This window comes from Lepidochelys kempii, chromosome 12, assembly GCF_965140285.1.
Source record: "Lepidochelys kempii isolate rLepKem1 chromosome 12, rLepKem1.hap1, whole genome shotgun sequence".
NCBI classification, from domain to species: Eukaryota; Metazoa; Chordata; order Testudines; family Cheloniidae; genus Lepidochelys; species Lepidochelys kempii.
Window position 1 is genome coordinate 23,856,928 of NC_136391.1, and position 14,493 is coordinate 23,871,420.

A 14,493-nucleotide genomic window follows, 5' to 3' on the forward strand; every position below is an offset into this window, starting at 1 on the left:
AGAAACAGAATTATTTTTTTCCAAGATGGAATGACTCCAAATCCAAACAGGCAAGGAAAAGATTCACAGCCTGAAGTGGAGGAAATGAGAGAGGGGCCTTCCTCACACCAAAGAAACTGTCTGGGCTTCCAGTTATGAAGGAAAAAGAAAAGGAGTACTTGTGGCACCTTAGAGACTAACCAATTTATTTGAGCATAAGCTTTCGTGAGAAACAGCTCACTTCATCTGATGCATAAAGTGGAAAATGCAGTGAGGATGTTTTATAAACACAGACCATGAAAAAATGGGAGTTTATCACTTCAAAAGATTTTCTCTCCCCCCACCCCACTCTCCTGCTGGTAATAGCTTATCTAAAGTGATCACTCACCTTACAATGACAGGTTTCAGAGTAACAGCCGTGTTAGTCTGTATTCGCAAAAAGAAAAGGAGTACTTGTGGCACCTTAGAGACTAACCAATTTATTTATTTATTTAAATTGGTTAGTCTCTAAGGTGCCACAAGTACTCTTTTTCTCCTTACAATGTGTATGATAATCAAGGTGGGCCATTTCCAGCACAAATCCAGGGTTTAACAAGAATGTCTGAGGAACAGTGGGGGGGGGGTGGTAGGAAAAAACTAGGGGAAATAGGTTACCTTGCATAATGACTTAACCATTCCCAGTCTCTATTCAAGCCTAAGTTAATTGTATCCAATTTGCAAATGAATTCCAATTCAACAGTCTCTCGCTGGAGTCTAGTTTTGAAGTTTTTCTGTTATAATATCGCAACTTTCATGTCTGTAATCGTGTGACCAGAGAGATTGAAGTGTTCTCCGACTGGTTTATGAATGCTATAATTCTTGACATCTGATTTGTCTCCATTTATTCTTTTATTCTTTTTGCGAATACAGACTGACACGGCTGCTACTCTGAAACCAGTTATGAAGGGTGGATCCTCCAGCTGGGGCTCATTAGAACAGGAAGAAATAAACAGAAGGTATTAGTACATGGATTTATTCCTTTTTGGGAAGAAAAAGAGGTTTAGGAGGCTCCTGGACTGGAACAAAACTCTCATGAAAAATCTGCTGTACAGAAAATCTTGATCCCAGGAGAAAACTGTGCTATCCTGTGGGGAAAACAGTAAGTGAGAAACTATTTTGTCCTTTTATTTTGGATCCGGTTAAGGGAAATCTTGACAGGTACCTTTACCCTTGATTAGGGCGGAAAATTCCCAGTTGTGGGTATATGGTGTCCTTAAAAGAGTAGGATGCTTTATTTTTTCTGCTGGTTAATAAATGCTCTGTGAAGCTATTTGATTTAATGTAACTTGGGAACAATCACACCTCCTTAGTGACAGGTTTGGGGTCCTGAGTGGCTAAAACTATGCTACCAACTCTTACTGTCCCTCCAGCTATAGGTAGGCCCATAAAAATAAGCAATTTTTAAGGTTGCCTGATACTTCCCATTATAAAACTATATTTTCAGTTATTCATAATTTTGTCAAACTTTATCCAATTGGGCTGAAATTTTCCAGACTCGATACCTGCCTCAGGTTGAATTTTATTGGAAAGTTTTATCTGAAGTTTCAACTGTTTCTGAGAACATGAAGAGGAAAAATGTTTTGACATTGAAAAAGGAGGCAACCTTTTCTCTGACAAGTTATATTGCCCTCATGTTTTCATGAGGGACTCTAGATCTGGCTGGGAGTGGGGGAAGAGGGTAGCCATTTTGTGAGGGACACGTCTTTTGATTTTCCTGTGATAACCCATCTAAATTTGGCCAAATTCTAAGTCTCTTAAAAATACTGGCTCACGTATGCTCAATAGAGATTTTTAAAGTTCAACTGCTAAAATTTCCAAATTTCCTCACTGTGCAGCTGACCAGAATGCACATGCACCATCCTCACAGACTGACTGAGCACGCTCCACCCCAGGGCTATAGGGGCAATGCAAGACTTCCCTTACAGTTGCTGCTTCCAGATATTCTGGGGTGGGCTCAGGCACTGGAACTGAGAGCAAAGATCCTGTCTCTCCTGCTCTCTCAGTGATTTCCTGCTGGCACCCAGGTAGCACAAAGGAGGAAGCTGCCTGACTCAAATGCAGAGGGGACAAGGGAAGGACCGGGGGAAGGAAAGGACTAGACTGGCAGAAGAAGCCAGGTGACACTGGGACTGGACTTGGGGATGGGGGAAGGCGATTGAAGTTGACAAAACACAAAGGCTGAAACGGGTTGGGCAAGGAGACTAGACTGTGTGTGAGATGGGGAGAGACTCAAAGCCAGATGGCTGGAGAGGGAGGGAGCACTGAGACTGAATGAGGAATGGGGAGGCTGGGAACAGCTGGACAAAGAGACTGGGCCTAGGAAGCAGTGGGAGTGTGTGTGGAAACAGATTTGACAAGGAGCGAGGGTTGTGGGGAGAACTGAGACTGGCTGGGAGAAGAAACTGGGACAAAGGAGCGAGGTGGGGGATAGAGACTGAGATTTGAATAAGAAGCCCAGAGAGTGGGGAGATGACTGGAGGCCAGAAAGATGGGAAAAAACAGATTGGATGAGGAGCTGGGATGGGGAGGAACACCGAGACTGGCTGAGCAAGGAGTCCTGGTGTGTGTGTGGGGAAGAGGGGCGGGAGACTGGGAACGGTGAGGGAGCATCAAAGGAGAATCTGGGATTGGAAAGGTGATAGGAATGGTTTAGGTAGAAGGGGTCAAGTTTGTAGGGTAAGGCAGGGACAGACAGAAGGGTCTGGGACCACTTGAGCCATTCCTCTCCAGAGCCTGAAATGGAATCCAAGATTTCAGAGTCTCATCATTCCTCTGCTGTCAGCAAACAGCTCTCAAACCCAATGGTAAAGTGTGTCACATCCCCCTCTATTGCTGGTCCACAGAGAGGATGACTTCTTACTATTATCAGTTACTCTGTTAGCTCAAATGATAGAGGTCTGTAAGGTGGGCTAAATGTTGCAACCCTGTTAATGACCCATGTGGGTGTCAGTATAATGCCATTTGGGTATCAATATGATGTGATTTCCATGTTTCGGGTTGTTTTTTAAAAACCTAGTTTTTGTATAATTTCTTATGTTGAAAAAATGTAATTGAAATTGCGACATTAAGCACTAAAGTTTAAGAAATGCCAGAATTAAGGTTACCTGTCCAACCTTAATTTGGCCTTGTTTGTAAACATTATGATACAGTCTTAAATCACATAATACTATTTTTTTCCACAGGACCCATGCCTCTTGCAGTCCACAAGCTGGACCTGCTTTGGAGATGAATCAAGGTAGCATAGTTGACTGTAAGATCCCTGCCTCATTTGTTGCACAAGTAGGAAAGGAGGCAGGGGAATGCAGGAAGAATAAGGATGGTCTCATGGTTAAGGCAGCTGAATGCTGGGCTGGAGAACTCAAGTCTATCCCTGCCTCTGGCATAGAATTCCTGTGTGATGCCAGGCAAGTCATACAAACCAATTTTCTCACAGCTGGTCATTAATTGTGTGTTTCTCATTTTCTGGGTGTCCCCCTTGATAGCCTGAGGTTTGGTTTGCAGAAGTGCTGAGCGCTCACAGTGGCAACTGAAGTCAATGGGAGCTGCACTTTGAACATACAAAGTATTATATAATGCTAAGATCTCTGAAAAATCAGGTCCTAGCCATCTCGTATTGGGCACCCAAAATTAGAGGATGCTTTTGACCTTAACCTCTTTGTGCCTCAGCCCCTTATCTGTAAAATGGAGATAATATTACTTCTTCACATCACAGGCATGTTGTGAAGATAAATTAATGTTTGTGAAGCACTTGGACACAGTGATGAGCTCCATAGAAAAGCCCATAAGGAAACTAATAATTCGGCACAAGATTTGAATAGCACAGCAGTTCTCAAACCGTGGGTTGGAACCACGAAGTGGGTTGTGACCCTGTTTTAATGGAGTCGCCAGACTTGCTGGGGCCTGGGGCGGAAGCCAGAAGTCTGAGCCCCACCACACGGGGCTGAAGCCAAAGCCCGAGAGCTTCAGCCCTGGGGGGCAGGGCTAGGTTACAGCCCCCACCGCCCAGGGCTGAAGCCCTCAAGCTTCGTCTCTGCCCGCCTCAGGGGTGCAGGGCTGAACCGTCAGCTTCCACCACACCACTCCCCCTCCCGCCCGGGGTAGAAGGGCTCGGTCTTTGGTCCCCCTTCCTGGGGTCGTATAGTCATTTTTTTTGCCCTGGGAGGTCACGGTGGAATGAAGTTTGAGAAACCCTGAAATACAATACAGTAAATAAGACCCAAGACCACACATTGAACAATGAAAACAAAACAGTAAACAGCTGCTCATTAAATGATCACTGTTCATTCTGTGCCTCAAATGAGGTAAATGTCCTGTGGAAAAGAGAGTTTGTAACGTAATTAAAAACTGTATCATTGTGCACACAAGGCAGATGAATTCAGATTGCACAGGCAACCTTAATACTGGCACTACCTAATTTTTGAGTGGTTGATTTTGCACCAGTGATGTTCTTTTAATGTAGTTGTTTGTGTGTGTTTATATGTATACAACACACAAACATCCAAAGAAAAATCAATATTCCAATTTATTCCAATCCAGTTTATAATTCACATGACTTGAGCTCTCCAAGCCATTCCCCTCTACAGTATCAGTTTCATACTCACTGTACTGAACACCTCTATAAGCCAGCAGTGAAACTCTGGGGACAAATTTTCAATAAGAGCTTCTAATCTTACCAGTGTAAACAACTGAGGGTACAAATGACAGAGTTTAAATTGCTATCTGATTTGTGCCCACAAACATTTGCAGCTGTATATCACATTAACAGATACCTATAATCTGTCATTTGTGCCTGCAAAATTGCAGGTGTCAAATAAGGTTGGACTGCAGGCTCTGTAGAAAATTTTGCTTCCAAAATGTGGACTGAGGGTTGCATGCTTTGCTCAGCCAATTATGCATTCTCACTGAATGTAAAATAAGGTGCCAAAATACCACATATGTTCCCTGGCAACTTCTAAATAATTCTGATAGAAGAAACCCCAAAACCATCAGAAAAGTAAGTGGGTAACTGTGGATGTGTGAATGAAACTAACTTGGAGAACTCCAACCAGAGGTAAGTGAAGCATGAGGTAAGAATTAAAAATGAAAACTGGAAACTATGTGTATGAATAGTAGAAAAAAATATAATAACCCTTTTTCAGACATTCAGATTCTTACATTTTGTATTAAAATTTGAAAAAGCAACTAAGTGACCAACCTTTTGATTTTTGTAGGGAACAGCATAAATAGCATCATTGCTGAAGTTTTCCTCTCTTTTCGCTGTACTCTGATAGTTGTGCTCTGGCTCTTTTTCTGTCTCTGAAAGATATGTGTCCATGTCTTCATCTTCACAATGACTGTCTGACACTTCCAGCGATTGCACAGGAGATCTTTCACTATCATCATGCTTCCAATTGGGCCTGCAAATGGAGAACACTTTAAAATACAAAGCGATTATTTTCCAAAGAACGAAGGCTAGTAAAGCTGAAAAGATCACACTGAACATATATATCAGATGCAACAACAGATGCCCAAAAAAGACAACTAAATTCTTTAGCGGCAAACACAATGGTCCAGAATTTCAGTTGTTCACACTCTTGTTTATGCCAGTGAAATTGGAAATTTGCATCTCCCGCCTCTGGTAGTTAGACACATGAAACAGTGTATTTTTATGGGACTGCCAGATTGGGGACAGAGAAAGAGAGGTCTACCATTTCTACATATGGAGTAGTCTGTGGAGAATATAGTATGGGTCAAGGGAATTACCTTATGTGCAACTCAGATTATTCCCCAAGAATAATTGTGCAAATTGGAGTGAGTTGGCAAACATTCATGCACACATTTTTACTGGTATGCCTTGCTGCACTATTTAGTCTTTCCCCTCTGGAATATGTGGTTATAACACTGCCATATGTGAAAGAGAAAATGGGGGAAGGGGAATGGGTGCACTCTGGACTCAGTCGAGGACACTGAAGGGAAAAGATAAGTTTAAATGAGTAATTTCAGTGCTAGGGATTGAAAAGATTTCACATAACTCTTATTATGAGTACCACCATATTTTCAGATTTTACTTCCTATGTGAGGTGCTAGAACAGAAAGTGTACATTACCCCAGTTTGAGCTCAGTGACTGTGGCATAGGGCTCAATAAAACACTCTTGTTCCAAACAGCTGGTATCACTTTCAGAAAGCGATCGTTGACGAGGCTGGGGAATAGCAATGGTACGCCCAGTTAAAGTTGTCACTAGAATAGCTGCTGCTAGGGCAGATCTAGAAGAAAGCAAAATAAAACAGTGAAATAAAACACGCAGTAATGTATTCTCTATGGCTCAAAACTGTTATCTGTAACTTTTGTGAAGTACCTTCATTAATTAGGCAATAGCACAAAGTTTAAGATTTAACAATCATATAATAAAAAAAACTTAAAATATTAAAGGAACTGATTTAAACCACCAGTGCACAAAGATAGTTAAGGCATAAACTCAGCTATAACGAGGCACTGCAGAATTCTGTGTAAAATGTGTACCGTATCACACTTCATTACATCACATGCACAGAAATCTGTTACTTTCATGGACTTGCACATGTGAAACTGAGGGCAGAATCTGCCTCAAGCATTCCACAGTACCCAGTATCATCCGCAGGTGACATGTTGTAAGGAGTACCCCACATCCTTCAATGTAGTTGGTGGGCCTATATTCCCTACTCTGCTTCTGCTGTTGACTTTGAGGCTGGCAACTAATGCTGTAGGATTGTGAACTGGGATAAGGGAAAGGGAGTATATTTTGGGAGGATGGAGTTGAAGGGTGAGGAGAGGAAGGTGGAAAGAAAAAAACAATGGAATCAGAGAGTAAAAAAGGTGAAATAAAATCACAAGAAAACAGAGAACTTGAGAGCCAAAGAGAAGGTAGAATGAACTGGGATTGACTGAGGACATACTAGACACAGGAAGGAAACAGATGGGGACTGACACAGAAAGAAGACTGAAAAACAACCACAGGAGTGAGGGGAAATGTACAGAAAGGAGAGAGAGTGAACTGCAGTAGGGGACTAAAAATGGAAAGGAACAGAAAAATAACTTATAACATTTATACGGTGCAAATGGTATGCATTGCTAACTCAAAGGATGTTTTATTTAATTTTCTTACTTTCACACCTATTTTAGGAGCACCTGTTGAAGGGGTGACACTTTTAATTACATAATTATTTAATAAACTGTAAACTTTTTTTCCTTTAGTGTAGGGATATTAATGCATTCTTCACTTGAGGAGACCAGTACTTCTAAAGTCAGTCCTGACAGCACCTAAGTACAGTGAAGTAGGAAAGCTTTTGTTTTTTTTAATTGTTTTCCTTCAAACCAGCTTTTTGGTGTTAATTCAGTCATACAAACTTTTTTTCTTTTAGATTTTAATTTGGTTTCTAAATTCTGATTTAACTGAGGTTGCATTTTTTTGCAGTTACTTTAATAATAATCTTTTTAAAAATAATCTTATTCCACTCCTTGTGAAAAATTCCTCTCCCCAAATAAAAACCTACTACTTGATCATATACCTCTCATTTCAACATACATATGAGTAGCCCCAATGAACTCAACTTCTTTCATGTACACATGTTCACAGGGTCAGGCTGCCTACCTGTCTGCATGTTATGAACTGCAGGACTGGGGCCTTCTTTTGTACTGGTGGTCTTATTTAGGGCCTGTCATAAATATAAACAGAAGGGTAACCACCTTTCTGTATACATAACTATAAAATCCCTCCTGGCCAGATGCAAAACCCTTTCACCTGTAAAGGGTTAAGAAGCTAAGATAACCTCGTTGGCACCTGATCAAAATGACCAATGAGGAGACAAGATACTTTAAAAACTGGGGAGGGGGGAACAAAGGGTCTGTCTATCTGTGTGATGCTTTTGCTGGGAACAGAAATGCATTAGATTTCTTTTGTTTAATGTCTGGTAAAATAGCTGTGCTGAATGAAATGTATATTCCTGTTTTTATGTCCTTTTGTAACTTAAGGTTTTGCCTAGAGGGATTCTCTATGTTTTGAATCTGAATACCCTGTAAGGTATTTACCATCCTGATTTTTACAGAGTTGATTCTTTTACTTTTTCTTTAATTAAAAGTCTTCTTTTAAGAACCTGATTGCTTTTTCATTGTTCTTAAGATCCAAGTGTTTGGGTCTATGTTCACCTGTACAAATTGGTAAGGATTTTTATCAAGCCTTCCCCAGGAAAGGGAGTATAGGGCTTGGGGGAATATTTGTGGGGGGAAGATGTCTCCAAGTGGGCTCTTTCCCTGTTCTTTGTTTAACATGCTTGGGTAGTGGCAGCATAGGGTTCAAGGACAAGGCAAACTTTGTATCTTGAGGAAGTTTTTAACCTAAGCTGGTAAGAATAAGTTTAGGAGGTCTTTCATGCAGGTCTCCACATCTGTACCCTAGAGTTCAGGGTGGTGAAGGAACCTTGACAGGGCCTGATAATGCAGTCACTCTGTAAGTAAACTAAGGGGAATTTTGCCTGTGGGGAGGCAACAGCATCACGTTCTTAAACTTGAAGCTGTTGGATCAAGGACCTTTGTCTACATTTAGAATGCTTGATATGCTACTGGCCTTCATTAAATATTGAATATCCAGATCCTCAGTTTTCATGCAACAGATTTTTTGTACTGCTAGACTAACTACAAGAAAATGGAAACTCAAATAACCTCCATTAAAATTTGCTGTACTCTAATAACATCCGATGAAGTGAGCTGTAGCTCACGAAAGCTCATGCTCAAATAAATTGGTTAATCTCTAAGGTGCCACAAGTACTCCTTTTCTGTTTGCAAAGACAGACTAACATGGCTGTTACTCTGAAACCTCTAATAACACATTAAATTAACTTTTGTCAAAACTTAAAACAAGTGTCTTTTCGAATTGTCAAGAAATCATAGTGCTTCTCACACCTGTATTTAATCCTTGATTATATGAATTAAGAGGAATTCTGTTTGCCAGAAGCTGGGAATGAGCGATAGTGGATGGATCACTTGATGATTACCTGTTCTGTTCATTCCCTGTTCATTCATCACCTGTTCATTCATCTGGCACTGGTCAATGTCAGAAGACAGGCTACTGGGCTAGATGGACCTTTGGTCTGACCCAGTAGGGCCATTCTTATGTTCTTATGATAAGCTCCACTTAGACAAAAAATAGTCCAAATTAGACCTACTGCATGTAACAATTCCTAGTAATTTCAACAGGAGTTACATGTACATAAAGGCTACAGGATATGGCTTTGGCATTATTCTGGTATTAAGAATGCTTCTGGGAAGGGGAGAAGAATATAGATCTTAGTAGTTCAAACAAATTGTCCTATACAGAAAATATATTCCACTTGAGAAAAAGGTTACATATAAGAGCTACAGTATAGATATGCAATTATTCTAATCATACAATTCTGCTACACTGATTATTGTAATTCCACTGTAATTAATGATACTTAAGAGAGGAAAAAGAAGTAACTTTAAAACCTACCTGGGCCTTTCTGGAGAAGGGTTTGGACTACGAGGGGGAGGGGTGCGGGGAACTGCAGGTTTAGGAGCTATGGTAGCAGCAGGGACCAGGCCATGAGATATATGTTTCTAGACAATTTAAAATAAAGTTAGTTGGCAATGATCAGAAGGATAACAACACAAAACTGAACATATACACTCATGATACAAAATAACACAAAAGGGGAGAACACTTACATGCAAATTAATGTCCACAGATGATTTCAAGAGATTCTAGATACGATTTTTAAATTATATTAATAAGTGCTACCACTAGGTAAGAGTTTGTGATTAATTCAAATCCCACACGTGTATTTTTCCCATTACTCCCAAGTCACAAAAATAAGGTTCTGAACTGCACTTGCTACCACCACCACTTTTTGTGCATGTTAGGGGTAGTGGTGCCAAAAGGGAATGTGTTTCTTCCAAATTTTTTAAACTCTGCCTCCCCAACATTACCACAATGTGATCCTTCCTCTAGTGAAGATGACTATGCAGAAGACACTAGTTGAAGGGTCTATCAGTACTACCACTTCAGTTAGTCACAGGGGATCACCAGATAGAGCAACATGAGATGGGGAAATAAATTAAAATTAAATCATTCATAAAGTTTCGTTTAAATGGGGAAGAAATATTATGAAGTAGCCCCTGAGACTTCCATAATGCTTAGTACTAGTTGAGTAGAGCTAGCACTGGTAACTCTTTTACAAGGGAGTTTGCTGCACCAGGGCCTAACCCTCTGGGCACATTTCACTATTTTGGGTAGTAGAAGGGGGTATGTATTTAAGATTTCAGCTGAAGGGAATTTGTTCTGATCCTTAAATGTCCTTTTATTATCTTGATGTGGGAGTAAACTGACAGCTATACAAATTGGGAAGGAATTTTGCCTTTTCAGGTAACTGTACTAATTTACTAGCTCCTGAGTTGGTGGTGCATTACAAAAACTCTCTCTTTCATCTGAATTATCAAGTAGAGGCTTGTGCTTCCAGGTCCTGGATTTAATAGCCAATGTTCTGAATTGACATGACCCATCCTATTTTGTTTAAGTGAAACATTTAATGGTCTCGTAATTAGTATGGAGGTCTTCCTATTATTATTAAGAGGTAAAAGTAACAGTGTGAACAGCAGGCTAGAACTCCACCCAGAGCAGCAAGAAAGCAACAAAAAGTTAAACGATTCATTTTTTTATTCTCATAATGAAAAAACTTCAATTAATTATGTTATCTATATTGTAATGTGCGTTCTGAGTGTTCTCTGAAATCCAAGAATGCATCTGTGCCCAAATCAGTTTAAAAAAAGTTATGTGCTGTTTTTTTGTGAATCCAAGCAGTCTTTGTAACCTAAATTTTCTACTACCAACTGAGCTGCTGAAACAGCATAAGCTAGGTGCGTGCACATGTGTTTCTTGGACAAAGTCAGACAGCACGACAAGTCTAAAGGCATTACATTGTACAAGTGGCTATTGCCCAGCCTGCATTGGTATCCCCACTTCTCCCCTGCCCCAAAGGTGAATGACAGACTGGGATGGCCCTGGGGGCCACCGTGTGGCACTTTGGGGGTGGGGACAGAAGAGAGAGGAGGTAGTTAAAGAACTGAGTGAGAAAAGAGAGTGGGCCCTATTTACTCTCTCCTCCCAGATGCCAAACCACTCCCTTCGCAGAACTCCCCCGCATCATCCAGTGCAACCTGGGCGCGTCTTCTGGTTTTGAACATTGAACAAACCACCGAACCCGCAATTTCAATGTCAGGTTAGCGCCAGGCATGATGAGATTTACGTTGCCTAGTGGGGGAGCAGCTGATCTACAGTGTTTAGACGGGTCCCCTTTTCCCAGCAGCTAGTAGAGACAAGCGAAAATGCTGCTGAACTGTTGCTGGGGCGTCTCCCCAGCATCACTCAGAGAAGGGATAACGACGGTTCGCGCAAGCCTCTCCTACGTGGGACTCTTGGCCATCCTCATGTAATAACGGGATTCGCGTTTGGTGTCAGGGGCCTGGCAAGCGCTTCACATTCACCACGGTCTCTGCAGAAGGGGCAGGTCCAGCCTCTGGGGCCACCTGGGCCAGGCTAAAGCCGGACTGTACGTAGCTCTGCCGCCTCTTGCTCAGCACTGCTGGGGGGGGGCGGAGAAGGGGGTCCACCCGCTCACCGGCCACGCCCCCGGGGTCCCCTCCGTTGGGCAGTGACCCCCGTCGACCTTTGACCCCCCTCGGACTTGCAGGATAATACTCACAAAGGGGCCCTTCCGGCCTCTCCTGAAACTAAGCGCCATAAGCGCAGGCTGAGAAGCAGAGACTAAAGCCAGACTTGGACTCACAGAACGTACCCCTTCACAACCGGCTTTACAACAACAGCGTGCCTGATTGGAGAAAGGGAAAGCCGCAGCCAATCAGCGCTGGCCTGACTTAACCTTCCGCTCCCCTTAGCAACCCTCAGCCGTTACCGATGTCTACCTTCCCGCCCTGCGTTTGCTATTGGCGACTCTCGACTCCTATTGGTGGTTGCCTGTGTCAATCATCTTCAGCATTTGGCGCGGCTCTGGTCTGGTTTGCTGGCAGCCGCGTGAGCCGAGGACAGCGGTTCTGGCGGCACCGGACGGTGAGGTTAGCCGTTCTAGACAGTTGAGGGGGAGGGGTCTCGAAAGCGGCGCGGATCTCCCACGGAAGGGGGATAATCCCATGGCGCTCCTGTAAGCGACTGGGCGTTAACACTAGTGTCGTGGCCGGCCAGCCCCTTAAAGCGCTCGGGTGGTTCGCGCGGGGAGCTTGGGCTGCTGCTGCTTTCCTATTCGATGGGGATGACAGAGCCTGGGGTCCCTGTGCACTGTTCAGCCGCTGCCCTGCCGCACGGCTACGGCCTGTTTCCTCACAGCAGCAGGTTCAGAGCGCTGTGGGCCGGCATCAGTGCAAGCCTTCGCCTCACTGAGGCCCAGACACTCCCAGTGTGAACGACTGCTAGGCGCTCGGGAAGGGTCCTGCAATGTATGTGCTGTGAATGTCTGTCTCTGCGAGACTGGGTTGGCTTCTCTGGCACAGCTCCCAGTTCCCAACATCACTGACTCATGGGGTATTTGGTGTTTTTTCTTAAAGTCTTGTCTCTTGGAGTCATGTGATTACAGGGGAACCTAAACATGCAGCTAACCCTCATGGTTACAGAGAAAAGCTTGGAAATGTGAGCCCCAAAGGCTCAAAACTAGAGGAAAAAACTTTAAAAAATATTTTAAGCTAATCTCATTTCTGGGAGTCTGACTCTGGATTTTTGACCACTTGGCATTGGCAAATATTTCTTCAGTGACCTTTCTATTAAAATACAAAAAACTTTCAGAGACAACTGAAGGCATTGAAAGGGCTTTTGAAGACTGATGGATGAAATTGTGGGGTTGAACTTTAAATTTGGGTTTTTTTCCAATTGATGGCGGAGCTGTGAATAGAACCTACTTCTTCTGATTTCTAGGCCTGTGTTTGAACCACAAAAATATCCTTCCTCTCCTGTTTTATTATTTAACCATCTAATACAGTGCATTTTGAAGAACTGGCTAGAACCTGCTGCAGATGATTGCAGCCAGACTAGACTGTTGGATGGATTTTGAGGCTGGGTGGTAAGGAATGAAATAACATTTTTCACATTCCCCTGTTTAGCTGCTGGTAAATAACATTTAAAAGGAGTTTAAATGACAGCAAAAGAAACCACTCCTGTCAAAGCAGGAGCTGTCAGTGTCCCTTACGGACATGTGATTGGAAATGAGAAATGGAGAGGGTCACAGATAGCTCAAGGATTACAAGGTAAGCATGTAAATAAAGCACAAAAATATAATAACTCTTTTCAAAGTGGTTTTAATACTGATTCCAGCTCATCAAGCAATCTGCTTTGTCCTATATAGAATTTTAAAATAAAGTAAACTGCAATTCTACTGGCTTAAAAGTTCCCGTGTGTCCATCATAGCATTGTTTTCCATATCCTAGCTTCAGTCCAGTCACGCTCACTCTCTGTGCAATACAAATGAGAAGCTGCCAGTAACCTGTATTAGAATAATATTCTTTACAAACATAGGCCCAAGTTCTGAAAATGGATCCATGGGGGTAGACCCAATTGAAGTCCCTGGGCTCTACCTGGGTATAGAGACCACATTAGTGTGTCTAGGTTCAGGATCAAGTCATATTTAGGAGATGCTTTTAGAATCACATAGAAGTTAGTTAAAAGTCCTAACAAAAAGCTTGTTTTTGTTGAAAATGTGCTTTACTGAAGAAAGCCCCCATTCTTTGGCTATATATTTTGGAAGTTAACACTAATGCCAGCCTCCCACTCCTCTCTCTGACTCTTTCTCCTCACAATGTAAACATGCTTCAGTCTTTCCCATCTTAAAACTGCCCTTGACCCCACTTGCCTCTCCCTTTTATCTCTAAGCTCATTGAATGGGGCTGTTTACAGTTGCTGTTTGAAGCTTCTCTTCTCCAGTTCAATCCTAGACCCTCTCTGCTCTGGTTTCTGCCTCTTGCACTCAACTGAAACCTCTTTTTTTCCAAACTCTCTAATTACCTCTTCTTAGCCAAATCTCAGAACCAGTACTGCATCCTCATCTCCCTTGACCTGTCCGCCACCTTCAACACTGTAGACTGCTGTTTTTGAAATATGTACTCTCTTGGCTTCCATGACTGTGTCCTCTCCTGGTTCTTCTACTTTTATAATTCCTCCTTCAGATGATCCTTTTCTTCTCCCTTCTCTCCCCCCACCCTACCCCCAGCTTTCTGTGGGGGTTCCACAGGGCTCTGTCCTTGGGTCCCCTTCTTTTCTCCTCTTCCACCTTATCTCTGGGTAGTCTCACCCACAAACACAAATTCAGCTACAATAATATCTCTATGCTTACAACTCACAGATACACCTCTACTTCAGATTTTTCTTCTCTGTCCAAACTAAAAACTTTGCTTGACTCTCTGTTATCTTGCAGATGTCTAGTCATTGACTGAGCTCAACATGGCT

The 14,493-nt window shown here is 42.5% G+C and overlaps 2 protein-coding genes across 9 annotated transcripts in view; one reads left to right on the top strand and one right to left on the bottom strand.

The window, feature by feature from the left end:
• The window catches only part of CEP89 (centrosomal protein 89), a 133,739-nt gene extending 121,891 nt beyond the window's left edge, over positions 1 to 11,848 (bottom strand). For all 4 annotated transcript variants that reach the window (XM_073307850.2, XM_073307847.2, XM_073307849.2 and 1 more), the window contains exons 1-4: positions 11,750 to 11,848; positions 9,502 to 9,608; positions 6,104 to 6,262; positions 5,213 to 5,414 (exon numbers count right to left, since the gene is read on the bottom strand). In XM_073307850.2, the coding sequence (XP_073163951.1) occupies positions 5,213 to 5,414; positions 6,104 to 6,262; positions 9,502 to 9,608; positions 11,750 to 11,788 (507 nt within the window). In that variant the 5' untranslated portion in view covers positions 11,789 to 11,848. The remainder of the gene's footprint in view (positions 1 to 5,212; positions 5,415 to 6,103; positions 6,263 to 9,501; positions 9,609 to 11,749) is intronic.
• A 178-nt stretch (positions 11,849 to 12,026) lies between these two features.
• FAAP24 (FA core complex associated protein 24) overlaps positions 12,027 to 14,493 on the top strand; it is a 38,888-nt gene continuing 36,421 nt past the window's right edge. For 2 of the 5 annotated variants that reach the window (XM_073307866.1, XM_073307863.2), the window contains exons 1-2: positions 12,027 to 12,114; positions 13,155 to 13,298. In XM_073307866.1, coding sequence (XP_073163967.1) covers positions 13,187 to 13,298 — 112 coding nt within the window. In that variant the 5' untranslated portion in view covers positions 12,027 to 12,114; positions 13,155 to 13,186. Of the gene's footprint in view, positions 13,299 to 14,493 lie in introns of all 5 variants that reach the window. The other 3 variants (XM_078848123.1, XM_073307868.2, XM_073307864.2) reach the window with 2 other exon arrangements.